At 41.2% G+C, this 27,140-nt stretch overlaps 3 protein-coding genes across 11 annotated transcripts in view; 2 read left to right on the top strand and 1 right to left on the bottom strand.

Annotated features, from left to right (window-relative positions):
* ANKRD27 (ankyrin repeat domain 27) overlaps positions 1-7,229 on the top strand; it is a 54,419-nt gene extending 47,190 nt beyond the window's left edge. For 5 of the 9 annotated variants that reach the window (XM_065028373.1, XM_065028370.1, XM_065028369.1 and 2 more), the window contains exons 24-29: positions 117-236; positions 1,280-1,501; positions 2,335-2,443; positions 3,470-3,551; positions 4,108-4,180; positions 5,485-7,229. In XM_065028373.1, coding sequence (XP_064884445.1) covers positions 117-236; positions 1,280-1,501; positions 2,335-2,443; positions 3,470-3,551; positions 4,108-4,180; positions 5,485-5,757 — 879 coding nt within the window. In that variant the 3' untranslated portion in view covers positions 5,758-7,229. The remainder of the gene's footprint in view (positions 1-116; positions 237-1,279; positions 1,502-2,334; positions 2,444-3,469; positions 3,552-4,107; positions 4,181-5,484) is intronic. The other 4 variants (XM_065028375.1, XM_065028371.1, XM_065028377.1 and 1 more) reach the window with 3 other exon arrangements.
* A 1,747-nt stretch (positions 7,230-8,976) lies between these two features.
* Positions 8,977-13,643, bottom strand: PDCD5 (programmed cell death 5). The gene is made up of 6 exons (XM_065028412.1): positions 13,454-13,643; positions 12,379-12,419; positions 11,181-11,242; positions 10,638-10,729; positions 10,341-10,412; positions 8,977-9,945 (listed from the first exon to the last, which is right to left on the bottom strand). Exons 1-6 carry the CDS (start codon positions 13,517-13,519, stop codon positions 9,898-9,900), a joined length of 381 nt encoding a protein of 126 aa, XP_064884484.1. The 5' UTR covers positions 13,520-13,643; the 3' UTR covers positions 8,977-9,897.
* Positions 13,644-13,701: 58 nt separating this feature from the next.
* Positions 13,702-27,140, top strand: part of LOC102098568 (neural-cadherin) — a 66,850-nt gene continuing 53,411 nt past the window's right edge. Inside the window, exons 1-3 of the mRNA XM_065028367.1 lie at positions 13,702-13,955; positions 18,701-18,819; positions 22,596-24,153. Of these exons, the coding sequence (XP_064884439.1) occupies positions 23,127-24,153 (1,027 nt within the window). The 5' untranslated portion in view covers positions 13,702-13,955; positions 18,701-18,819; positions 22,596-23,126. The remainder of the gene's footprint in view (positions 13,956-18,700; positions 18,820-22,595; positions 24,154-27,140) is intronic.

Genomic DNA, 27,140 nt, shown 5'->3' with positions numbered 1-27,140 from the left:
ATCTCTTTGTCATTCTAGATGTAAAAAAAGAAAGCTCTTTTTAAAAAAAGAGCTGTCACTGTGTGGTTATGGTTAGCTGGTGTCTTAAATTAAAGACTTGTTACTTCTTTCGATAGGTGGTAAAGTGTCTGATGGATTATAATGCTAAACAAAATAAAAAGGATATATATGGGAATACTCCTTTAATTTATGCATGCTTGAATGGTCAGTATGAGACTACTGCCTTGTTGTTACAGGTAAGATCACTGAAAACAGAACGCTCAGAATAGTATTTCTTATGTGATATCTGTGCTTACCCGGTACTCGGGATCAGTATTTTTAGTTATGCATTTCTCTGTCAAAACTACTTGGGGAAAAATGAGAGTATTTGTTATCTAACTCCTTTCAATCCCTTCCCCTCATGTTTTTTTTTTTTTTTTTTAATTAGATAAATACTATTTTACTGTTGTACAGCTCGATGTTTTTATGGAACGTTTCTATGGCAGGTGCTAGGTTTTCTTGCTTATGATTCTGTCACATAGGGGTTTTTGTGGTTTTATGGTTTGTTTGTTTGTTTTTTAATAATAATATCTCTTGGAATGTGCAGTAGATAGACACAGAAACCAAAGAAGCTGAGAGGAGGAACTAATATGATCAGGTGGCTTATTGTTGAACTGGTGATTGCTAATCACACAGAATCCCAGAATGTCAGGGGTTGGAAGGGCCCTGGAAAGCTCATCCAGTGCAATCCCCCCATGGAGCAGGAACACCCAGATGAGGTTACACAGGAAGGTGTCCAGGCGGGTTGGAATGTCTGCAGAGAAGGAGACTCCACAACCCCCTGGGCAGCCTGGGCCAGGCTCTGGCACCCTCACTGAGAAGAAGTTTCTTCTCAAGTTTAAGTGGAACCTCTTATGTTCCAGCGTAAACCCATTACCCCTTGTTCTACCATTGGTTGTCACCGAGAAGAGCCTGGCTTCATCCTCCTGACACTCACCCTTTATATATCTGTAAACATTAATGAGGTCACTCCTCAGTCTCCTCTTGTCCAGCTCCAGAGCCCCAGCTCCCTCAGCCTTTCCTCACACGGGAGATGCTCCACTCCCTTCAGCATCTTTGTTGCCCTGCGCTGGACTCTCTCCAGCAGTTCCCTGTCCTGCTGGAACTGAGGGGCCACAACTGGACACAATATTCCAGATGTATGCATTAAAAATAAAAGGCGAGAAAACCAGAATAGCAACATCCCGTCTCCACGTCATGTTACTCTGTCTTTTCAACTTCATTTTCTGTTGTTTTCCAGCATGGAGCTGCCGTTAACCTGTGCAATGCCAAGGGGAACACAGCGCTGCACGAGGCGGTGCTGGGGAGGCACGAGGCGCTGGTGGAGCTGCTGCTGCGCAGCGGCGCGGTGCCGCACGTCAGGAACCACAGGAACTGCACCCCGGCCGACTGTGCTGAGCCCGTGAGTGCGCAGAGCTCGTTTCTAAACTTCCACATGCACAACCCGGGAAAGAAGGCAAATGTAACTATTTATCACAACAGCGTTTGTCAAGATGTCTGTATTCAGCAGTTATATGTGATGTAGGCTAAGATGCCTGTTTGCTGTACAATGTACCCTATGGTACCTGTTGTATGTGAAACCCTGTGTGTTTCTAAAACAAGTTATTCTAGACAAAAAGGGTGAGTCTAGAAAGAATGAAAGCACATATGTGAATAAAAATGACACTGAAATCTATGCTAATAATGATAGAGAGCAGAAGAAATGTTGAACATGGGAAAATGAACACCTGCTAATCAGTTACAGCACCAGCCATCTTCTTTGTTCCACCTACTATATTTTGCCCTTCATGCATCTGACATGTTTTATCTTGTCATCAATAACTCTGACATTCCCCTTTAATAACAGCAATAACATAATATGTAAATTAAATTATAAAGGATTATTTTACTCTTTAAATTATCTGATGTATGGTCCCTATCTTTATGCCCTTAAATGGCCTCTGAGATGTAGCATAATGTCCACAAAATTTTGTACTGGATCCATTTTAGCGTATGAATTACCATTTAAACTGAAATTAGCTTAACTGTAAATAATAAAGTTTAAAATAATAGGTCAAGACCACAATCATCACTCTGGTACAGTGCAACTTGTGGCACACTGATCTTGTCCCTACTCAAAATGATACAATTTAAAGTTTGTATTGATAATGAGGTATTTTTGTGTGCGTTACTTAACGGTTACATTAATTTGGACAGCAATTAATTAACACACTTTGCATAGACTAGAATCTTAAATTGTATTGATGTTCTTCTTTTTCTATAATAATGGTGAAAACGGAAACTTTTAAAATTAAGAATTCAAATATCATTAAGTTGCTGGAAACAGCACCCAGCTGTGCGCCTACAGCAGCAGAGAGAGGGAAGGAGTGTGAGCAGCACGCTACTATCAAGATAAGAAGAAAAGGTACATGTCATTTCTACTGGTATAAATAAAAAGGGATTTAGGAATTCATGTGCAACTGCATCAAATATTTTATGTAATAGATTTACATATAACTAAAGGACTGACAACTGTTTTGCAAGCTTATTACAGGTAACTCCTAAAATACTATAACTAAATGCAGCAGACTTTGTATTATATTAATGATATTGCCACAAACGCAGTTTTCACTTTTTTGGGGGGTTGTGTGTGTGAATTTTATATGCAAAACCATTTAAAGTTTAAAAAACTTGCCGCATTTGAGATGATGTAGTTAACCATGTAATAACTGTCCATTTCAGTGCAAAGTAAACCAGATGAATTTAAGTGGCCTCTAGTTGCCATTTACCTTGCCCTAAAACAGGTTAGGGAGTGATGCTTCCATTAGTTACTGTCTCTCGTATTACGGGACAGAAATGAGAGCTACAAAGGTAACAGTGTGGACCATTAAGCAGGAGTTGGGGCGGATGAGGAGCAGGGGTGCCCATTTCAGCATCCAGGAGTTCTCGTCAGGCTTTTCAAAATAACTCTTGCCTGCTTCCCTAGGAAAGATTGTGAATGTTCCGTTAATACAAAACCAAAATTAATCACAGTATGCCGATGCCAAAGACTGATACAGTCCTTTCAAATATTATGAGAATAGTTCTAAAAGAATGACACAAGGCATGAGTAAGTAATATTAATGAAGAGGTGGTGTAGTGTCTGTGTGGTACTTAGTTCAGGCTTGTGAAAATTGGAGTTAAGGGCCTCAAAGTCCAGAATTACATGGTCTCTTCAGGAGCTTGGCCAGTCATGCTTACCTGATGAATGCTTACTCCTGCGACTTAAAATGCTTTAAAATTTCCAAAGATAAATTGGGACTCTGATTCAAGTTATTACTATTATAGTTTTACTGTAGAATTTAAATCTAATGTTAGTAGATACCTCTCTTAATTCAGAACTGTGGGGTTTTTTTAATTCCTAAGTGTGACTCAGTTGTAATATTAGCTGCCTGTTCTTTTAAACCCCTAGTGAATTCTAAGCCATGTGAGAAAGCCGATGATCCCATAAGCAGACAACTTCAACTGGTCCAATCAATTAACAGATTTAACAAGTAAGCATAGAAGGTTCCTCCAAAGTACGTTTATTGTTTCCCATAAGCAAACAAGAAATACAACTATGAATAAAGCCCAGCAGTGGGTCAGGCATTGTTAATGAATCACATGTGACTAATTGGACAGTGGATGTGAATCCTGCGAGGCGAGCAGGAGCAGATCCCCAGGCAGGGGTTCATTGGGGTGGACAGCAGTGATGTGCTGGGCAGCAGGAGGGAAGCGCTGGTGGGGAAAGAGGACTGGCAAACATACGTACAATTTCATTGGCATTAATACTTGGTGCACCATAAATCTGGAATTTCAGAGCCAGACTGCCTTAAAAATATTATCTTAGCGCTTCAGTCAGTGGTTGGGTTTGCCTGTGATCTTTTAGACGTTAGTGTCTACTAATGTCTACTCTGCGATAAACTAACATAGTAGCAGGCTGTCATTCTGAGATGTGAGGTAGCAGCCTTTCTCTGTTGAGATAGTGCCGCCTTGTGGATTTGTTGTGATTGAGAATCTTGTGAAAAGGTTTATGTGGTTAAATTTAATTTCTTTAAAATATTTTTTTAGAGCAAAACATTTACGGAGAACAATAACAAGAGATAAAAGTGTCCCTAATTTTGACTATCAGTTATTGCATCAGGTAAGAGGAAATAGTTGCTTGAACTATTTGTATAATAGAGCGCATCTGTTTGTCTGCTATTAATATAGATACATATAACAGGAAAGTTTTCTTACTAGTGGTGGTCAGTGAATCCTCCAAGTTCTGACCTGTTTGCTAAATTGTTAATGTTTCATCATTATTCAAACTTCAATCGTGCTTCTATAACACCTCTTAAACATCTTATTCCTACTTTTAAACCTCTTAAGCCTCTTACTGCGGCCTTCATCTCTGTCTCGTTTCTTGTGTCACGTCTGGCAGAACCTGCATTATACTAAGGCTTGAAAACTTCTACAGTGATAGCCAAACAGAGATGCATTTACAAGAGAGAAATTTGCCAGATTAAAATTGGGGTTTCCATGATAAATCTGCTTGTTAAATTAAACATGGGATTTAGATTTTGTAATTGTGGATCACTGGGGGTGAAGTATGTCATGCACGTACAGCAGGTGTCAATGTGACCATGATATATAGCACTTAAACCATGTGTGACTCACGGCTTTGTGAATATACAGGTTATACAGCTTTAAATTGTTAGTGGGTTTGATCTTAGTCAGAAACATTTTCTAGATTGCTGTTATTTCAGTAAAAGGGTATTATAATTGATTTCTGCCTTTAGTTCTTCTCCTTGAAAATCTGCCATTAGCATCCTTGGATTTTCTTCTCTTCTCTCTTGTTATTTTAACGTTTGCAGGGTGGTCAGTAATCAAGGAGAGCCACCCAATCTGAAAAGGAAAAATCAGGAGCAGATGTGGAAGACAGGAATAGTTGGAATGACCAAAAAGAGTCTTTAAGGGGGCTGTGGGGGCGGGTGTCTCTGCCCTGGCAGATGAGACCTGGAATGGGGGAGTTTCTGCCTCTGCCTTCAGCAGTGCCTGCTTGAGCCTGGCTGTACTAATACTTACATGTTCTTAATGGTAAAAGAAATGGCTGTTCAGTTCGAGTACCTTGAGACTTGTGTTACAAAAGGTGTTCAGAAGAGTTAAGATGATATTCAGGGTAGTGCAGCGACAATAAGTTTTGGGATGCCCTCGTTATCTTTTCAGTTCTGGTGCTGATTTATGTGCAGCCTGGGGCAGGTTGGCCTCTTCTTGTTTTCTCATATGTAATCCAAATACAATTACTGTCCTACAGACTGTGCTACTTTTGTTGGCTGTGTTCTCAGTATAAACAGTATTATGAAATTCACGGGATAGTTCTATTCAAGAAACACTATATTCATTTCATTTCTTTGTAAAGAAGAAAGTGGGCAATGGTTTTAACATATCATTTTTCTATCCTCACAGTTAGCTATTAAAAGCTTTGATAAAACCAAGTTAAAATCTGTTGAAACGCTGGACCAGAGCAAAGTTAAGGTTGACACAGGATGCAGTGGTGAGTTTGTGAAGCACGACGACGTGATGGAAGTTCCTCACAGGAGTAAATTAATGCACAGAAGACACACTGTTAATGTGCCTCTTTCAGCAGAGAACGTCGGCGATAATATTTTATCCAGCCCTAGAAATCCAAGTATTTCACAGTCAAGAGACTGCTGCGATGACTTGCTTTCAAAACATTGACAAGGGAAGTACAAATTTGGTGTCAAAAGCTGGGGAAGGAGGTGGTGGTAATTTTCAATAACCCTTCACTATATATCGGAGAATTCAGTTGACACGTGCAAGTCACAGCGTGGAACACGGGGCGACTCTTCAGCAGAAACAGAATGTTCTGGCGCTTTCAAAGACCGAATCCTGTTTATGTTGGAGGTAACTGCATAGCTGGATCATTCCTGATCTCACCAAACAGGGACGTACCGAGATGTTGGCAGCAAAATTACTTTCCTATTTTACTTAGCACTTACTAAAAAACTATATGTAACAGTAAACCAAATGAAACCCCGTATTGTATTTTTCAGCCACCCGCTTTGTTTTTAAAAGTCTTTGAATAATTTTTGCTTTTTCAGTTTTTATCACTACATTGGATAAGTATATAAATATATATATTTATATATATATAAAGATATATTGGATAACAAGGTATTTATTGCCAGAGGTAATTGAAATGTCTCTATTTTTATTGTAATGTTACAAACAATTATAGTATATATTTCTGTATATTTCAGTAGCTGGGAAAACAATAGTCCATAACACGTGTGACGCTGCATTAGAAATGTATACATGCTATTAATGTGAAGGGATATAATACTTGCTAATGCCTTTGCAATGCTCCCCTGTATTGGATCTGCAAGAGCAAGTTCTTATACAGGAGCCAAAATACTGGGGAAAAAGTACAGGGCCCTTGACAAAGCTGGGCTTTGGACTCGCTGGTCACAGCTTAATTTAAAAATAAAGGCAGAAGCAAGCATGTATAAGGATACACCAAATTGTTTTAAGTTGGCATATGGGGTTTTTTTCCCCTGTCTAAAGCAAGTAATGCAAAAATGCACAAATATTCACGATTCTGAACCTGGGCAGCATCTGCAGACAAATCTGCTTAGGAGCCGGTTCTGGACTTCTCTTTAAAAAGGTGAAATTCCAATTATTCCAATTATCCAATCTCCCATGGGTAAGCATTTGTTGCAATAGGCCAAATATTCCTAGAGGTGATCACTGAAGAACTGAAAGTTTGCAGGTTACTATGAGATGGCTGCTTAGATTTCAGACTTCATTTTCTACTGTTCCAGTTGCGGTAAGAGAAGCGGAAATAGCACAAGCCAGGTTTCTAAGTGCAGGATTCTTTATTCTTGGCTCATCACATCCAGCTTGCATTTTATTTCCTAAACTATTAGTATGAATAATTGTATTTCTTTTAACTGTGGTATTAGGAAGCTGCTTGGCAAAGTAAAAAGCTGGAATACATACTGGTCATTTTTTCAAGTAACTTTTTAATTCAAGAGGTAAAATGTGCAATAAGTGCACGTATGGACGTTTGGAGATGAGGGTCACGGGTTTATTTTTCTAATAATTTATGAGCTCATCTGATTTTCTAATGTGCCTTGGATTTGTGCCAAATGATTGAATGAAAAAACTAGTAAAATGACTCTTGAAAATGCTGTTTTCTTTGAGCGATTTTTTTTTTTTCAAAGCATTGAGTTTATGTCATTTCTTTGCTTTTGTTTTTGTAGGCAATTGAACACTTCACTTTGTGTCTGTGTCTAAATTGAGGGATCTGTTGGAACTGGCAGTTCACTATGACCTTCTTCCTCCCACATTCTTGGGTTACTGTTATTAGGCTGCGTGGTTTTGGATTGAAGGCACAGAGCTGTACCATTCAGTGACACTGAACCTTTTCACTTACCTTCTCTAGCTGTACATCCCCATTAGAAAAAGAGAAGTAGGATGGATGTTCAGCTATTACAGGCCAAAAGACCAAGAGGAAAAACACATGACCTAGTTTTTTTACTCTTGTGATACTATAACAATGACCTAGAGTAAGTCACTTAGCCTAGATGTTAAAAAGTTTAAGATACAACTTTCATAGATCCATAGGTCCAAACTACATAAAGAGATTTTTGCTTGTGTTTTAATTATACTATGCTTTCAGCTACATGATTCTTTAACCTTCTTGACAATATGGATGAGAAAAATCAGTTCATAAGCTTTTTAATACCGGTGATAGCATGCTACAGAGTTTAGGTACATAATATCCTGCTGTGACTGCAGACCAGGAGGTAGAACAGTGACACCAAGTGGTCAGTATCATCTTTTTTCTTAATAATAGGCACAGTGTGCTCAAAGAGCTTTGGAAACAGATTTTAAGATAGCTCATTAAATAACATTGAAGAGGGTTAGAGATAAGTGTCAAGATGTGAACTCGTAATTTAGTGCGGGTATTTTTCCTATTAAAAGCAAATTTTGAATACAACAGGTTATTGAAAACAGCTGGTTCAATACTGTTGTACTCTATGCAAGTGGTGAGACAGCTGCAACTCTCCCAAGTTTTAGCCTTGATAAGAATGGTTATATAATTATTGGTTAATTTGACTCGGCCAAGTGTTAATGTAGCAGATGCCTTTGAAAAACCTCTCCTCCCCCTCCCCCCAAAAAACAGATATCTGCAAGAAAACAAGAAAAAAAAGTAGTAGCTTACTAAGGAAACTTAATGCAGACTTGGTGCATCTTGCCTAGTTAACAAAATCTGTATTCTAAGACATCTAACAAGAGAATACATTTTTTTCCTTAGAGTTTTATAGAAAGAAGTACTAATTTATTAGCATTAACTTGAGTTTCCTATTCTATTGCAGTATCAGAACAGTTGTCCTTGTGAACCCGTGACTGAGCCAGGCTTCAGTTGTATTCAGTGTCCAGTCTAGGATAAAGCTTATTTCCAGATGTTTTGGACGGGTAGCGTATGTATTAAAAAAAGCACTTAAATGCCAAACAGTTCCACTGTCATCTCAATTATGAAAAGATAATGAGTAACAAATTATTTAAGTAGATGAAATAGTTTGCATGTTTCCTTTGACATGCTTAACCAAGCTTGTAATTAAAAAAACACCTTAATATTCAAAGAGATGATGATCAAGGGCTAAACTGGACTAGTATTTGAAGGGAGTACCCCTGGAAGCTTCCCCCAGCAGTCCGTACTGCAAATAGACTGAAATCAACCTCACGACACTATTTGTTTGCAGAACATGCTGCCATGCAGTCCAAATTAATCTGCAAAAGGTTGTAAGTTAAAATAAATCCAAAGCATTACAGACACAAGCAAAATGCCCAGTCTAGTCCAAATGAAACAAAAATAACTGTTTAAATACTTTTAAACCATATTCATATAAAAGGAAAAACACCCACTAGTACTCACTTTTAGTGCAGAATTTTATTCTGTTCCAAAAACCAATGCAGTTGGCATCATAACATGTTCTTCTTAAATTATGTCAGAAAAGGGTTTTGTGGTGTAGAGTGTTTATCAGCACATTATACAGTATTTATCCTACTTATTTCCATAACCATATTTTGGAATAAACATATAGCACAAGTTCAGTTTTACTTTATGCATGCAGGAGTTGCAGAAAGTTTAGGAAAACTGTCTCTTTTGCAAGGTAAGAAACACTCCAACCATTTGATAAAAGTGGAGGTAGTTTTAAGAAAAATATGATACCAAGTGTCTGAACAGTGCTGTTTTACACAGTTAACTTGCTTTTTTGGAGATAGATTATTTCATAGGGGAACAGTTCAATTGCGTGCTGGTTACAATTTCTGATATGAAGTCCTCTGATCCAAACACTACTTTGATACCTTCGCTTTATTTTATAAATCTCCAGTGAGCTGCGGGAACAGGCTCCTTCCCTTGGGCTCAGGACATCTCCTAACACTCCTGTGATTCAGAGCCTGGAACCAAGTCTTAAAACTCCTGGAGGGAGTGGCTGTTCCCAGCTTTACACCAACAGCTCCTCATGTTGTGGCATCTCCAACAGCAGCCAGTTAAACATGTGCAGTTGCTGAAAGCATCACTTACACACTGAGTAGAGGGCAACAAAAAGTTCATGCTAATGAAGCAGCAGGGACCCCCACACTGCTCAGGCCTCTTATCCTACAAAAGTTTAAGTTATAAAATCCTCAGATTTATTTTACAAGACAAGTTCATTTGTTGGCCTTTTTATAAAACAGAACAAAATGAAGTAAAAGAAGCGTAAACATTTTCAGATTTTGCATCCTGCCTGGTAATAGTATGTTGCCTTTCTCCAGGCCTTTCGTTTGGCAGACAGTCTTACAGTAGTATCAATAATCATCCTCTTCATCAGAATCCAACACTTTCCTTCTGTTGAACTAAAATGAAATACATGATGTGAGAAGTGGTGTGTCACAGTGAATCCAATATAAAGCAAGCCTTTCCAACTCCACGTGTTTGATAAATGAACGCGTTATGTTACATGGGCACAGAACACTGACCCCATCACAACCCGCCCCCACCAAGTCGCTGCTTGGCACAGGAGCACAGACACAGGGCAGTTGTCTCACAGCACCAGCATCCCACTGCTGCTATCTGCAAGTTACACTGTTGGTAAGGACTGCTGAGATTTAATCCCAGCACTTACCAGTGTAGTAAGACCGGTGGTAAATACGAAGTTAAGTTCTACCCTGAACTGAAATGGCCAAATTGATTCAATTTTTCTGCTCTATTTTATAACAAATTAAAATCACATTTAGAAAACAAAGCCTACCTTCACTGTTGTTTTCTTCTCTGTTTGCTGACTCACTTTTTCAAGTATTTCTATCAAACCTTGTTCTGTCACCTAGGAAAGAAAGAGCCAGATAAATGCATTCTGAGAGATGCTTAGTATCAAGCAAGTATCGTGCTTCCCCTTCTTGCAAAAGGTTTTTATATAATTATATTTAGAGGCTCTCAATTGACTTTTCCAGTTGTTTAATTTACTGATATTACAAACATGCAGTTTTTTTTTTTTAGAGTGAATTAGGTTTGGAAATGAATATATGTGAGAAAGAAAAACATAACTCACCTTTCCAGGTATCTGTCCAAATCTTGCCATCTGTATAAGGTAATTCTCTACTGCTTTTGCTTTGTCTGGTTTCACAAGTGCTAAATTGCTTACTGCAACAAAAACAGGCTCTGTTCATTTGGTTTCAAAACATAATCAAATACTTTCACTAGTAACTAAAAAAGTGCCAAATGCCCCTATGAAACCACCTTCTTCATGTCAGGTCATAAAATAAACTGAAAAAGCCATTTCCATTTATAAAGATACAAGATAGTTATTTCTTACTTTTAGATATTTGTTCTGATTTACATTAACTAATTTTGACTCTTACTACATTTCCTACTATTAATTAAAAAAAAAAAAATAATTAAAATAATTCAGATGTCAGTAAACTGCTCCCCTCCCATCACTGACATCACCAATTGAAAAGCTGTAATAGTTTTATCTTCCCCTCAACAGCAATATTTTTCTAGTCTGGCCTCTATACAAGCACATACGTGTTTGATTTGAGCAGCGCTGGAATACACTGAGTATTTTTTATTAGAAAGTCACCAGAATACTTACATCTTGCACGAGCTGCTTGATCAAGGACTTGAGCTAAAATAGTATTTCTTATCTCTGCTTCCCTGTAATGAAAAATAAGCCACACGTTGAAAGTGGGATGTCACATACCTAAAACAATAAGCACAAGACAGCAAACTACAGCAGACTTTCAATTCATGTAAGTGGCTTATTGAGGTCCCTTCAAACTTTACATCGTTTCTTTCATAGCATTCTTTTTGTCATGAGTAGCTCTGTGTATGCTGACAAAGCGACACAGCTGACATCTTCCAATAAATCTAGATGGATTTTACTACTTTCACCTTCCTACTGTTTATTATGACATCTTACAGACAAAAGTCACACTACCCACAGGAAAGATCTGGCATGGGGGATTTCACCAAAAGCCGTGTATGGCAAAGTGGGCATAAGGAACAGTCCATGCACTTGCAAGGCACAAGCAAACCTCATTCTTTATTTACAATTTTTCAGTTAGTCTTCATGTGCTTACAACATTTGATTAAGTATTTGCAAAACTGGCATTGTAGTTTACGCATTTTGATTCATACAAACTGTGTATGCCAAGTCTAGCTCTTTAAAAATTGTTCATTTCCTACTTAGTGCAAATACAAAATGCTGTTTCTGCACTAAGCTCTGACATGAATCATTTTGCTTCATATTTTTAACTGCAATAGATGTCCCAGAAAAAAAATCAGATCAACTAGGAAAGTATGTTCCCATTGCACCAACAGAGCCAAACCCCAACTCAGACAACACTCCAGTTTGGGAAGAGTTCCGCCAGCCCTCAAGATTTTATGGCCAACTCTCACCAAGCCTGGAAAGCCCAGGCTTCCGAGTTCCAGAAGGAGAGGAGAATGGGAATGGTGACCCTTCCCACACACATCCTATTGTATCACTAAGGGCTGTGAGGTTATCGTACTCCGCAGAGTCCCAAAGTAAAAACAAGCTGCTCCTGTTGTTTTCCTCCACTCCTTCCCGCTCCAGGCAGGGTTCAGCCAGTACAGTCACAGCCTGGGAGCCACATCCGCACCAGTCGCAGTTTAACTACCCTTGGATTAAGTCTTTGACTTCTCAGCTTCTTTGTCAGTTATTTTTACAACAACAAAAAATCATGTGGGTATTTCAAATAAACACTTGGGAAAAACAAAAAGGTTCACAATAATTAGATGTAAGACCAAAAGCGAATAGTTATCATTTATACCTCTGTTTTGCTTCCTGTTGAGACTGATCACTGGAAGGATCCTAGAGAAGGAGATTAGAATAAATACACTCATCCAAAAACATTACATACAGGACAGTAAATTTAAATACGCCATCAGAATCAATGTAAACTAAACCTGCCTGCTAAACTGCATGGCCACAGACAAGACCTGAAAATAAGAATCTGCTGCCCTAGCAAATAAATATGCCACACTGTGCTTTCCTCACAAAGCAGAAACACAAACCAGTGTGATGACAAGACCTACTGGATCTATCCACACATTGTTGCAGGTTTGGACATTAAAAGGCCTTCCCATTAGGTCTAAGATAATGAACTTTCCCAAAGCCCAGAAAACAGATGAAAATATTTGAAACTCATTCAAGTAAGCTAAGAACAAATGAAATTAAATCTAACACTTCGTATTTATCAATATTAAAAAAAAAAGCCACAATCCTATCATGGTATTTTGGAACTAACACAGGCAACTGAGATGACTATTCAGAAGCAACTAACAAAAAAAGAGGCCCAAGCTGAACTTTATGTTGAATCTGCACCTCAGATTTTACTGGTAACATTTCAGAGTGTGAAAGCAGAATGGGAAACCGGAGAGAAAGTGGACGAGGCTGATCACAGGTACGGGAGATCCCTTCACAGAACAGACTGATACACTGCAGCTCTGAAAACGGCCACGACTGAGAAGGCTGATGACGGGAATCCACAACGAGCGGCGAGGAAAAGCTCGGGGGGGACGGTCAGTGCGGAACTCCCGAGGCGGCGCCGGGCCGGGCCGGGCGTGGTGGCCGCTCCTGCAGCGGGAGAGGAGGCGGCCGAGGGGGCCCGGCCGGACCTCGCTTTCAACCCCCGGGCCGGGCCTCACCTTCAACCCCGGCCGGGCGCCCGTCACCGAGCCCGCAGTCTGCGGCATTTCCAACCAAAGCCCCGGGCCGGCAGGGCCGCTCCCCCGGCCTCGAGCCGAAGCCTTTATTCACCGAGAGACCACCGCAGGGCGCGCCCCCTCGTCTCCCGCGCTCCCCTCCTGCGTGCCCGCCGCACACGGCCGCGGGAGGCGCCTCACCCCGTGCTTGGCCTGCAGCTCGGCCAGCCGCTGCTGCCGGAGCGCCTCCAGCTCCTCGTCCGCCATGGCTCAGCGCGGCCGCGCACCCACCGCGCCTGCGCGGCCGGGCCAGGCGCTGCTAATCCACCGCCGAGCGCTCGAGTGCCTGGCGCCAGTGCCGCCTCATGGCGCAGCCACCGCCCCCTCGGGCGGCCGAGGGCAGATGGTGGAGGTGCCGGTTGTCCCCTCACCCCCACATCTCAGCCCCGCTCCGTGCAGTAGTTCATGGTGCCGTTCAAACTTCTGGCTCAGGAGCTTGTCTCTTCCCTGCGGCAGCCGGCTCTGCCAGGCCAGTGACCCCACACGCAGCTCGGTTTCTCCAGCGTGATGCTGTGAGGAGAAAGTGGGGGAACTTACAACCTGCACACACGAGGAGCCCGAACCGGGCTGGGTCGGGCCTGCTTGTTCTTTGGCTCCGTGTCTCTGAGGACGCGGTGCAGGGTGGTTATGTTAGTTGTGCCAGGTAAGCTGCTGCTAGGCTGGTAGAAACCGCGTTGTCTCAGTGCGTCAGTTTCTCTGTGTTGTTGCAGTGTGCTGCTGTGGCCAGAGCCGCTGCCCGCAGCCCTTTGGCTGTGCCTCTGATTTCATAAAAAAAGAGAAGGCAGGGCTGGCAGGATTGGGTCAATCTTCTGCACATAAAACATTGACTGACATTTCCCCAAACTCTGTTCAGCTGGGACTCCCTGAGAAATAACTCACTGTGCTGTGACCGTGGCTTCCAAGTTCGATCCACTGTTGACAATTGGGACTAACAAAAATGCATGAAATGATGGAGTGTCCTGCCCCTCAGCTCTGAGGTCTGGCCCTGTCTCCGGAACCTAAGGGCGCAGAGAGCTGACAAAAAGCTGCTGCCCTTGGTCAGACTTGGTACAGGGTCACTCCAGTATCAATTCAGAGCAGCTACTGTCAACGTACTCACTTGATAGCTTCAGTCGTGTTAAATGAGTAACTTTAACGCCTCAAATTTTGTCTTTTCATGTTGGTCAGCCACACATTCTTATGAAAGACTCTGTTTTTTTCACTTGTACTTCAAGATTTAACTAACCAGAGAAACAACTTTAACATCAAAAGCTGTTCTGCCAGGATAAATAAGCCATGACTTCCTGAAAATAGAGGTTTCTATACAGAGATGTTGCTAGATATTGTTCGTCTAGTTTTAAAAAGTAACAAAAAGTATCAAAGTGCTTGTTTCATAATACCTTTAATTAAGTACTCCTGCAGTGAATGCAAACACCACCGGTGGAGAGGAATTAATTTCTTTGGAGCTTTCCATGCTGTGTGCTCCAAATGGGTAACACCAACCTGTCATTCCTACCTGAAAACCTTGTGTCCATCCAGATAATCAAGGTATAAACATCATTCTCAGTCTGATAAATTTTAAATCGGGGTCTATTTAAAAATTAAGATTATGGTCTATTTAGTGGATTTCAGGGAGGGTTTTGGGTTTTACTTCCATGTTATCAGCAGAGGGAGCCCTAGTTCTACAAAAGTGTTGCCTATCCTGCCATAAACCAGAAAACACGAAAATTGTTCTTTTTTTTTTGCTTTGCAGTATGTTCTCACAGATGAAGCTTTAATCTATATCGTACATCTCTGCTGCTGTAAATTCATGCTCCATTATACCACCATATGGTTGGCTCCAGCCAGAGAAAGCTGCAGTAATCCTAATACTTCATCTAGCTTTGTAGATATTTGCGTTGTGTGTTTGATTGCATATTGTTTGCTCACACACTTAAAGGTTATGTCTTAATAAGTTGTTTTAAATGAGTTTATTAGCAGTGAGCTGGCAGTTGATGTTTTATGTTTTGAGAAGGTATCGTTGTAGTTATTGTCAATTACAGTATGAGATTCAGGAAGCCAAAGAGGAGAGTTCGGTTCATTAGAAGAAATCTGGAGGCATGTAGCACAGTGCTTTAGGTTCTATGTAATTTCTGGCTAGTCAGCTGCCTGGTTTCTTTTTGACCTGGTTAGAGGTATAAATCATCACCTCTGCAAACTGGACAGCTCTGAATATGAAAACATGAAAGAATAGATACAGGTTTTGAAGTACTAGTTGAATTGCTTTACAGTGTTCAGGACTTTTAATTGTGATGCAGAAATAGTGGATTCCTGAAAGTTTCATATGCATTTGGTATGTCCACAGAGTCCTGTGTGTCATTTATATTGGTGAAGAATGGTTAACAGAGGAGAAATGCTTTTATTCTTTTTTTTTTCTCTTTTTTAAAACTTATTTTCTGATAGCTGTGCATCTCTTAGAGTGCAACTGGTATATAATATATAATATATAATATATAATATATAATATATAATATATAATATATAATATATAATATATAATATATAATATATAATATATAATATAGAATATAGAATATAGAATATAGAATATATATATAATATAGGTATAAGTATATACTTATATAAATATATACTTACATAAGTACTATATAGCTATGTTAACTACATTACATAACAAACGTACTATGTGCAGAGACTAGAAAAAGTTACATATTGCTAGCTAATACCTCTATACAATATCAATGCATTTTAAAATATAAATGTATAGTGCATAATTTAAACAATATATTTAAGTGCCTTATTTTGGTATATCCTGTTTTGAGGCATTTCAACAGACATAATTTTCCAGTGCAAACTGGGCTATTCAGTTCCCATAAGCTGAATGATATTGGAAAGCTTAGGCTTTGTTGCATGGCCAATGAGGGCTTAAAAGCCGAAAAATAGGATTGCGTTGGGGCTATGATTTTGTCCTACCTGAGGCATCACGTCAAATTTCACAGATATGAATATCAGCAGATTCAATAGGAGTTCAAATCCATGTCATTGAAAGGCAAGTTTGATTTAAACAGAACTGATGTGGTAACAATTCTAGTATTTTCATAGCATCTTTTAAGAAACTGAACCATTTCAGCCATCTTAACATGATGTACATTGTTCTAGAAATACTGCATCTTGCATATTCTGATATACTAGTCGTATTAACTCTTCCCGTTATCTGTCACATCAAACCTTGGTAAATAATGTGAGATTGGTTGTTATCCCATAAGCTTAGGCTGGTGCTGCCGAACTGAGCTTGCCTGAATAATGCTCAGTGTTTCTAGTTTGTCTGTCTTGTGTTGCTGTTAGCAAGTCAAGTCATGTTTGCTGAATGCTCACAACATTTGGTACCAGCAGTTATTAACTGTACTGTTGGGGTGAGTAAGCAGGTGAAGATTATAGACAAGGTACAGGACAGAAAATGGAAAGACCAGGTGTGAAGAATGGGACAGTTGATATGTGAACCGAGACCCTTCATACGGTAGTAACATGGGTTTTCTTTGCTACTGGGAAGCTCAAAATGTTCATACTTGAGTGTATGTCCGGGTCACGGGTTTACAAAGATTTGTATGCAACAATATATAAGTAGAGTAGAAGAGATTTGGAAATGGAATGATGTCAACATGGGAGTCAGATGTGAGGAGATCTCAGACTGTAAAAGATGGGAGTGCAAAAAGGAAAAATACTATTCATTCCGTTTTTGTAGATAGACATTTTTATTACATTCTCTTTCAAAGAATAAGCAGCAAATGTTTTGCGGGAATATAGTGCCATCAAATCTGAGCAGCAAGCTCGAATGTTTTCTTATGCTGTCCGTATAATTAAAGTCTGATATTGAAGCTGTGAAGTTGATGGCAACATCTTACAGATTTCCGTGGGAACTGAGTCAGGGCTTAAGTCCAACTCCTGCAAAGCACTTGAGTTCATGTGTAACTTTCAGCCCAGGGGAAGATCGAGTGAAATTTATATATATACACAATTTCTACTTTAGGATTGTCATCACTCATGGATTTGCTCTGCTGCAGAAGTGCCAACAGTTCCCTTAACTAGGATGAAGCCATTAATGTGATTTTTATTGCTTTATATGCTTTGATGCCTTAATTTTCTTAAACATCTGCAATAAACATTTTTTCTTCCCCTTTACCAAGAATTAGAGCGTGAATACCTTTTTTTTTGTGTGTGTGTGTGCTAAAATCTTTACCTTGGATTGCTCATTCTCTTTCTGGGTAATGTATTTGTGCCCATGTGAAGCAGCTGTGTTTAATGAGCTGGAGCACAGCAAAGCCAATAAAACGTGAACTCCGCATTATCAGCACATACATGGAGTGAGAAGTGGACTGTGGATTAAAGCAACTTCCTGTTTGCCTTTTGGATTTGTAATATATCATCATATTCTCCTGTAATAGTATTTGCTGGATTGTTAAATTTCTACGAGGTGAAGCATTTGGTCACTTATTTGTTAGTTTGAATCATGACAAACGCTGACTATATTGTCTTACTGTCCTTTCTTAAGGACATTTTTACCGTATTTCAGATTGAAACTAAGAATTAATTTGAACGGAACAACTGTGTTAACAGTCTAGAACCGTTGTATTTAGCTTTGCTGAGCAGGTTAAGCACTTTGGTAAGAGAAGGTCAGGATTGTTCTTCCTCAGCTGTACGTGCAGTTGAACGTTGCTTGTTCTGAAATGTGTTCCACAGCTCCTGAGTAAATCACTGAAATATGAACAACAGGGGGAGACAATTTAGAAATATTTCTTTAGGCTGAAGTAAAGCCACTGTAGTTGCCAGTAGTATTGTTTTATGTGATAAAACTAGAGACTTTCGCTTTTCTAAAAGCGCTAATTTAGGAGTTTCATAACTTTTGCTAAATTTAAGTATGGTAATATACCCCTGTCTTCCACCAGAACTAATTGTTGCTAAAAACAAACAGAAACCAAACCAAAATAAACAAAAAACCCAAAACCTAAACCAAAGGATATGGATATCCTTTGAATTTGATAAGCTTGAAGTATGGCTCTATTAAGAGATACTACCATGTAAAAATCAAGTACACTAATCTATCAGTCCTGTCCTCTGTATTGCGTATCTGCTTTCTTTAGTAACAGAGATAGACTATTGCTATTTTTAGCTTGCTTTTGGAACTGATACAGGTACAAGTAGTGCACTAGACTGATTTATTTTTTTCTTCATTAAGAGAAGTATTTATTGCATTCCAAGTATTATATTTTGGTCTAGGTTATGGAAGAAAATCCACTTCAAATGGTATGGAATAGTATTGGTTCTAATTATTCAAGAGCCCATGGAATAGAGGATGCATTTTAAAAACATTGAAGTTAAGCCATTTTCACTTGCTGTCTGTTACCCATTTAGGCTGCTATTAATATTTCGTAAATAGAGGTGAGAAGAGAGACAGAAGAGTAAATGGAGGGCAGATTGCCCAGAATGCTACAGAGGAAAGTGGTCAAAAGACTGGAGCTGGGAAAGGAAAGGTAAGACTGGGATAAAAAATAGTGTTTGCTCTCTTTTTTATTTTTGTCTTTCACTGTTGCTTAGGTCAAGGTCTGGTGAGAAAATCTGAGCAGACCCCTGCAGCATTTCAGATATTCCACACACGAGTCAGCAGCTGTTCCAGGAAAGGGTTGTGGAAGTAGGACAAAATTGAATATTAAAACTGTATTATAAGGAGAGTAGGTGATCTGCTGCCTGAGCAATCTTTTACCTAGAATTATTTGCAATAGAATTAACTGAGGTAGACTGGCAGCTTTCAGCTTGTCTCACCACACCTTCCTGTAAGAGGAAGGAAGATGATTAATGCTTCATGAAGGCATCAGTCCTTACTGATTCCTTGGGCTGTAGAAACAGGAATCTTTTCTCTGTATTCACTTGTGTAGATTTTCTGTATGCTTTGATTACAGCCATAAGCTTTGGTCTCTAAATTGCCAGCGATAATGTGCTTGAGTATTTTTAACACGTAAGAGCTTGAAGTGGAAGTCAACCAAATTAAAATATTAGTTTAGGTTTATATCACTCAAGAGATTCTTTGATTTTCAAAGACAAAGATGAACTAATTACTTTAAAATGTTAAAGGTAGTTTCTGCTTTTTGTAGGTAGCACATTATTCTTCATTACTCACTAAACCAGAATATTTTTTATCATAATTGTTGATCTGACTGACACACATTCTGATTCTGATGTACAGTGTAAGACACCTTAAATGAGCACAGACACCAGTGTTTGGTGCTGTCAAGCTGTTCATGGTTATTTAAATGAACATATTCTATGTAAACCTGTTGTAAGTACTTTTTTTTGTTAAATGTACCGATGTGTGATATTTAAAAATTTGGTTTGTACCACTTGGGAGCAAACCCCTCTCAAATCTTGAAAATCTCTGGGAAGGAGTGTTACATCGGATCTAGGTCAGTCCATCTGCGCCTTCCAGAGCTCCTGGCCTTGGCAGATGTGAGCTCTCTGGTTTTGTAGCAGCTTTCTGCTCCACACCCTGGAGGCCTTAGCATCCCAAGCCATGTGGCTGCAGTGCACCCGATGTGCTTCCCAGAACTGCCAAACCTGGAAGACCAGGTTTCATCCTGCAGGCAGGACGCTGAGAAGCTCATCAGAAACCCGCCTGGCTTGTGCTGGAACCTGGGCAGAACTGAATTGGATGTTTTCTTCGCCAAATCTGCAAATTCTGACAATGTAAATTGTGTTCTGCTGAGGTGAAAAGAGTCTGGGATTCTGAAACCCAGAAATATGTGATGACCAAAACAAAAGCTATTGAAGTTTTGGAGAATTATGCTTACAAATAGGAAATATAAGCAAGAATGAATTGATTCTTTCTGTTTACTGCATATTTACAAATAATTGAAGAATGCTCTAAGCAAGGTTTACAAAGATTTAGTGTCAGGCATATGCATTCATTGTGTTCTATGTATTGAGTGCAAAACCAGCAGTCTGTTTCTTACATAGACATTTTATTAAGGCAGTTAGGGATGAAGCACAGTTTTGGGGAAAATGGATGTTTAGAGAGTAGTATGAAGCCATTTACAAAAGTCATTATTTTAAAAAAGTTAAATGACTTTCTGTGTCAGTCACTAAAGTAAAAAATCTGATTAATAGAAAAACTGTTATATGAAAACTTAGGATTTTTAAGAAAAGCTTTTCTGTAAAGAATTTCAAGCTGTTTATTGTGACTAGTAATGATGTAATTAATTTGTTAAGTAGTAAGGCACCAGTCAGGGAAAACAGAATATGCCATTAGCATGTTATTCAGTGAGAATTTATCATTACTGTATTGTTTGATTTCAACACAACTCAGATTTCTTGTATGTATAGAGCTCATTTAATCTGATTATAAGTTGTGTAGGAGACTGCATAAATACATCCATTTATGTAGATTATTGTAATTAAAACATTTATTCTAACCTTCTTGAACTTGTATGTAGCACGGTATGCTTAACAGCAGAGAGGGTCTGCCAGCTAGCTGAAATAAACTGGAAAGTGTTATAAAATGCTGAAAGATATTGAAAATGTCATCAGTTTTTCAGTTTTAGAGGAAGGATTCTGCTCTTAGCATGACAGAAGGTGCTTCCTGCACTCGTTCGACTGCTAGATCCCAAGAACAACTTGTGAAGTGTAGTGAGAAAGCCGCATAAACAGCTAGCAAGAATTAGACAACAGCAGCTGTACTTCTGAATAATTTAGGTTTAGTTTGCAAAATTATGCAGAAAAGGATTATCACTTGTACTTGCATTTGAGAAAATGAAGCTACAAATGTTGTTACAAAAAGTGACAATGAACAAACCGTGCAAAATAGCAGAGGGACTGGCTTGTCGCTTTGGGCTGGACCCTGCAGAGCTGCATGTGATGGCACTGGGGTCCTGATTGGGAAGTAAATAGTGTAGGAAGAGCTGAGCTGCTGTTGTCCCGATGTGCAGGGGCAGGACCCTTCTTGAAAGTTCAGCCCGGTGCTTGAGACTAGTGTCGTTCAGGTGTACCAGGGACATATCGATCCCCTGGCTCCGGAAGGGAGTATTAGTTCTGTTATTGATATGTATTTATAGTTAGTCATAGCAAAAGCTTTTAGGGGACTCCCAGCTCCTTTCTCCCCCGTGAAAGGCAGCTGGTGAGTGTGCGGTAGTCAAGAGCACTCACCGCTTCAGGCATATTTGCCTTTTGATCAAAGGCAAAGTAAATTGTGCCACTTTCCCCTAAGCCATCCTGCCCCTCAGCTACAAGGTGTATGTAAAACAGGAAGAATTATTAGCATCATTCTTCTCTCCTGCCTCAATACTTACAGTGCAGTTCCATAAGGTTAAGGCAAGATTTTCCTCATAATGTTTCCTGTTCATATTTTAAAGGAAATCTAATTTGTAAAAAGCAAATTCTGCATCAAATACTCAGAATTATGTTTCTGTAAAAGTTTACATTAATATTGTAAATCAGTAAGTTATGAAGACAACAATTCAGGAATTTTCAGATGTGAATTACTCATTTTTGACATAAATTATGATTTTATCTTGGCCTTGCCATCACCTGATCACACAGGTGAACCTCAGTAACCAGCCGGTCATTTGTGCTCAATGCTGTGTGTGAAATCACAGGCACATTTGAGGCACAGGAGAAGTAATTCCTGTTAGTACTCTAGATTAATTTCTTTTGTTTCAGGTAAGTGGTTCTGCTTTTCTGATGGGCCACCAGAGCGCTGTCAGTAGCATCGTTCTATCTCAGATGGCTTTTCCTCAGCCTTTTTACCCTCTCTGTACTTCAGTGCACATTAGGGATGGATGTTTTATTTTTGAAAGTTCTTGTGCCTATTCCATTCTGTGGGTGAACAGAAGAGTTAAACCCGCCCTGGACTCCAAAGTGATTTGTCAGTCTGAAGTTGCTGTATTACACAGTATCTTTTACTTTTTTTTTTTTGCTTTTCTTTAATCTCAGAATGGTTCTTAAGATTAAATAAGTGGTGTATGTACTACACAGATATAGCTAATGCCTGTTTTATATTGTGTTTGACTTTATTCTTGAAAGCACAATTCTGTTTTGGAGAGGAACTGCTTAATATAGTAACTTTTCCTGGAGCATACCTGTTTTATGTAGTCAGTTAACTTTAATGGGGAAATTAAGTTTTATTATTTTTTTATTTTTACTCACGCCAAAAATCCAACACAGTTAAATAAATGTTGGATTCTAGTTCTTTCTGTTTATTGCCAGAAGCATTCTCTAGTTAAGCTGCATTTACCCCAAAAAGTTTGTTTTACCTTTACAGATCAGGAGGCATTATGGAGCTGATTCTTTGTGACTAAAGGTTTAACTTCAGGCCAGTGACATTGCTGAAGTACAAGCTGGGAGCAAACCCGGGATTTTATAATACGTAGCTATCTAGAAATCAACAAGAAACTGTTTTCAGCAGACACCTGAGCGCTGGGAGAGCCTGTTGGACCCGTGTGACAGGCGGCAGGACATCACTGCGCTGCTGACTGGGGTGAGTGGACCAAGAGCTCGGCTCCTGGGGCGGGCGGGGGCTTGAGGAGGGAAAGCAAAGAAGGACCATTTGGGCTAGCGGGCAGCTAACCCGTAGGGACATCCTACACCAGATGCAGGGGACAGTTTACTCCGTGTGGACTTGGGAGGCGCGCAGGCTGCCCGCGACAGGAGGCCGGGGAGAGGCGGGCACTGCCCCGACCCCCGCCCGGCCCGGCCCTGCCCCGCAGCCCCGGCCCCTCCCCGCCCGCCCACTCTCCGCGCCGCTGCGGGGAGCAGCGCAGCCCGGCCGGCAGCCGCGCCGCTCGTAGCCGGCATGGGCTCCCGCGGAGCTCGGCGCGTCGTCGGCTGCCTGCTGCTGTGCTGCGCTCTGGCCGCCGCCCGCGCCGCCCCGCGGAGGAGACCCTCGTTCGGCGGCCACGTCGCGGAGAACCGCCCGGCGGGCACGCGTGTGCGCGGGCTCAGCATCCCCCTGACGCGGCTGGGGCGCGAGCCCTGGTGCGCCAAGGTGCAGGGGCGCCGCTGGCACCTGCAGCTGCTGGGCGAGGGCCAGGCGCACTTCCAGGCGTCGCTGCACGCCCGCACCGCCCGCGTCTGGCTGCGCACCCGCCGCCCGCTGGACCGCGAGGCGCGGGCGCTCTACTCGCTCCGCCTGGGCTTGTGCTGCAAGCGCTGCCGGCCCCGCGGCGCCGCGCCCGCCGAGCTGGCCGCGCTCACCGTCCGCGTGCTGGACGACAACGACAACGCGCCGCGCTTCGTGGGGGGGCCGCGCGCCGGCGTCACGCAGCTCCGCGTGGAGGAGACGCTGGCGCTCAAGTCCCAGGTGTGGCAGGCGCGCGCCGAGGACGCGGACGCGGGCGCCAACGCGGAGCTGCGCTACTTCGCCCTCCCGCGCAGCGCGCACTTCTTCGTGGTGCCGCGCAGCGGGCGCGTGGTGCTGGTGCGCTCCCTGCTGCACCTGCGTGCGCCCATCCCGCTGCGCCTCTATGCGCGGGACCGCGGGCGGCCCGCGCTGCTCAGCGACCCCCTGGATCTGGAGGTGCTGCCGCAGCCCAAGCGGCTGCCGCCGCCCCGCCCCGCCGCCCGCCGCCGCCGCCGGGCCGCCCTGCCGCCCGCCGCGCCCCTGGCGCTATCCGTGCCCGAGGACGCCCGCCCGGGCAGCCGCCTGGCTGAGCTGTCCCCGGCGCGCTTCGCCTCCGCCTGGTTCGAGCTGGTGTCGCCGCCCGTCGAGGAGTCGCCGGTGCGCGTGGAGCGGGAGACCGGAGAGGTGACGCTGACCGCGGCTCTGGACAGGGAGGCGGCGCCCACCTGGGAGCTCGTCGTGCGCGTCCAGGAGCGCAGAGGTAGGTGCGGGCGTGGGGACTGGGCTGCCCGCGGCCTCCTGCGCTCCCCCCGCGGCTGCGGCTGCGCAAAAAGTTGTGTCCCGCACGGAGTAGTGGTCGTGTCCCGTTAGTAAGTTGGAGGGTGGTTTGTCCTCTGAGGAGTAAAAAGTCCCCAAGTGACAAGAAGCACGGAACGACGGTTTGCATCAGGTGTCACGTGCTGTCACACTGTGGAATGTAGTTTTGGTCTTTTAAATCTGTAAATTGTTAAAACACTGGAGGTGACAAGAAGTATTCCATAGTTTCGCGAATATAAGCTGTATAGCTGTGTAAAATGCCTGCAGCTGTAAGGTGGTTATCAAAATTGAACTGTTTAATCTGTTAAAAGTCTTACTCATTAATGGAATGGAAATTGTGCAGCATAACCAAAGAGTGTTACTTATATACACATTGAGACAAAGCATGTTAGATACACCACACTTCATACACACAATTACTTCCTGATGAAACACTTACCATAGCTCTGATCCTGTAAGTGCTCCACCTGAAACATGCGACTGCAGTCTCTGAGATCTGAGTCGTTATTAAACTTATGTGACTCACAAGAATGGTGTGAGTTTTTGCAAGATTGGTGCCTTTATGTGCTTGCTCTTATTTTAAGAATCTGAGGATTCCAATGTGCACCATTAAAGTGGCATGTTTACAATTTAAATTGTCATAATTCAGAGGGTCTTATGCAAGTTTAACAGAATAGCTCATTTTGTTTATCTCTGGCTGATTACATCTATTACTTTTAAAAATTATTTTTTTAATTGTCATCTTGTCTAATATTTTGCACCTATTAAAATACAGCTTAGTATAAGCATTTTTTTAATTCACCGAATGGTGGATATCTGTGTACATTCACCATGTCTGTCATTATTTTCATCTTACTTGTGATGGTAACAATGTTCTGAAGATTGTCTAGAATGTGGGCATTCTGGAGAAAATTGTATCAGCGGGAGTGAGTTGGTTGGTTTGATTTCATCTTAGAAAGGGTTTTACGTTATGTGACTTACAGCGTTTGTGAAAACTGTTAACTTCTGAGCAGCGCAGTTGCTCAGAGGAGCTTCAGTTGGCCACAGAGCAGCACCCGCGGGAGGCATGAAAACTTCCCACGCTACTCCTGTCCCTCATCTCTTCTGTTTTCTGACTGAGGGGCAGCCCGTGGGAGTGCGGCAGTTTATTCCTTGGTGTCTGTTAAATCCCCGAGGATGCCTGCAGGGATCCTAATTAGTGCTGGCAGTTTCAGTGACATGGAGACATCCTCCTGCGAACTCATTTCGCTCCGGTCCTGAGGAACAACTCTCACATGCTTCTCTGGTTCTCGTTGGGTTTTTGTCATGCCTGTCGCTGGAGCGTGTTGATGTCAGTCACTTGTATTGGCTTTGCACTGTGTTCCGGCTTGAGCTTTGGCTGCTAACCCAGAGGCTGATAGACCAATTTCCAAAAAACAAATGCTTTCTGTGTCCTGTCTCCACTACTCAATCTTGAGCAAGGCTAGGTGCCAAAAGGAATGTCATTACTGGGAGGCAGTGACAAAATCTCTCGAGTCAATCAGAGCATGTTGCTGGGATGTTCACCCACTCTGTCATGGAGCTCAAGTTTTGGCCCTTTGTTGGTGTCACAGCTCCCTCTGTCAGGATCAGGAAGATGTTGCTAGGAAAGCGGTAGCTAACCTTGCCCCCAGTTACTGCCAGTCTCACCTTTGTGATGGTTTTTACTCTTATGTAGCCTGAATATAGAAATCCGAGTTGCCTGGAACAAAGCTCGTCACTCTGTCATGCCAGAGATTTCTTTTCCAAAGCAATGTTTACTAACCCAGTTAAAACAGAACAAAACAAAAAACCCCCATGACTTTTACTTATTCTAGTACTAGATTCTGACTTTCAGAGACTAAGTAGATGGCAATTAATTTTGGACAGTATAAATGGCATACTTTATATGATTTTAAGTTGCTTTGTTTAAAGGAGCTTAAATTAAAAAGTACACCGGTATTAATACTAGCTTTTTCATCAGCTAAAGGCTAGTAGTGACTTGACACGTTTAAAGCTCTTTTAAGTTGCAGAAAGCTTACATTCTCATTTTATCAGAGTTAAAATACATAGGTATTTGAAACACATTTAGAACGTAATGTGTATTTCCTTGCTCACAATCCAAACTTCAGTGATGTGAGAAAAGATAACCAAAAGAATGGGTTTGGAGAGGGAAAAAGATGTCTAGAACTAGATGTTTTTATTCATCTGAAATAAAGAAGATACAGGAGATTGCAAAAGCTCCAGGAAAAGACCACTATTCACAGAAGTGAGCTCTCAAAATGGATTAAAGCATGGAGCTAGTTACACTGAATTTTGCTGTGAGAAAAAGTGTAAGTTCAGGTTCTTTCTCCAGTTTGTTTTGCTTTTAATATTTGTGCTGGCTTAATTTACATTGTAAATAACCATTAATATTCCAGCAGCTATGGTTTTCTGGTATTAACACTTACGGTATCAGATGCTGCTGTATGTTCAAGTGGGGTAAAGTTGTATTAATTACTTTGATATATTTTTTATTTTCTACCCCTCTAATTCTTGCTGCCTTGTAGACGAGAACTGAAAACTAACCAGTAATTAATTCTGGCATTAGTTTCTTCTTTAACCCAGGCAATGATGTCAAAGACAAGACAGATTTTTAGATGCTTTATATGAAGTCTACCATCTTTGTCCTTTATCTTTTCAGTGTCCTTTATTATTAGTCATTTGTAATATGCACTTCATTATATAAAATGGTAAAGAATGCTTAAAGTGGGCCTAGTATATCTCTAGGAAGAAAACCTTCTTTTTTCTGATGAAGCATTCTCAAAATAGTAGTAAGAAAATCCATAATTTGTTTGGTGTTCTAGAAATAATAAATATTTAGTGCATTTTAGTGCTACAGTAAAATTAACTGCTATCTGTAGAGGAAATAGTTAATTACTAGTTCTGTTTATT

Source organism: Columba livia, chromosome 13 (assembly GCF_036013475.1).
Source record: "Columba livia isolate bColLiv1 breed racing homer chromosome 13, bColLiv1.pat.W.v2, whole genome shotgun sequence".
NCBI lineage: Eukaryota > Metazoa > Chordata > Aves > Columbiformes > Columbidae > Columba > Columba livia.
The sequence above is the reverse complement of the archived record's forward strand: the minus strand, read 5'-3'. Positions and strand labels throughout refer to the sequence as shown.

Excerpts from the sequence above, each read along its gene's own strand:
- PDCD5 (XM_065028412.1), bottom strand. The coding sequence starts at position 13,519 with ATGGCGGACGAGGAGCTGGAGGCGCTCCGGCAGCAGCGGCTGGCCGAG. Across the intron at positions 12,420-13,453 it reads AGCTGCAGGCCAAGCACGGG|GATCCTTCCAGTGATCAGTC; the intron begins GTGAGGCGCCTC and ends CTCCTTCTCTAG. Across the intron at positions 10,413-10,637 it reads TTGGACAGATACCTGGAAAG|GTGACAGAACAAGGTTTGAT; the intron begins GTGAGTTATGTT and ends TTTCTTTCCTAG.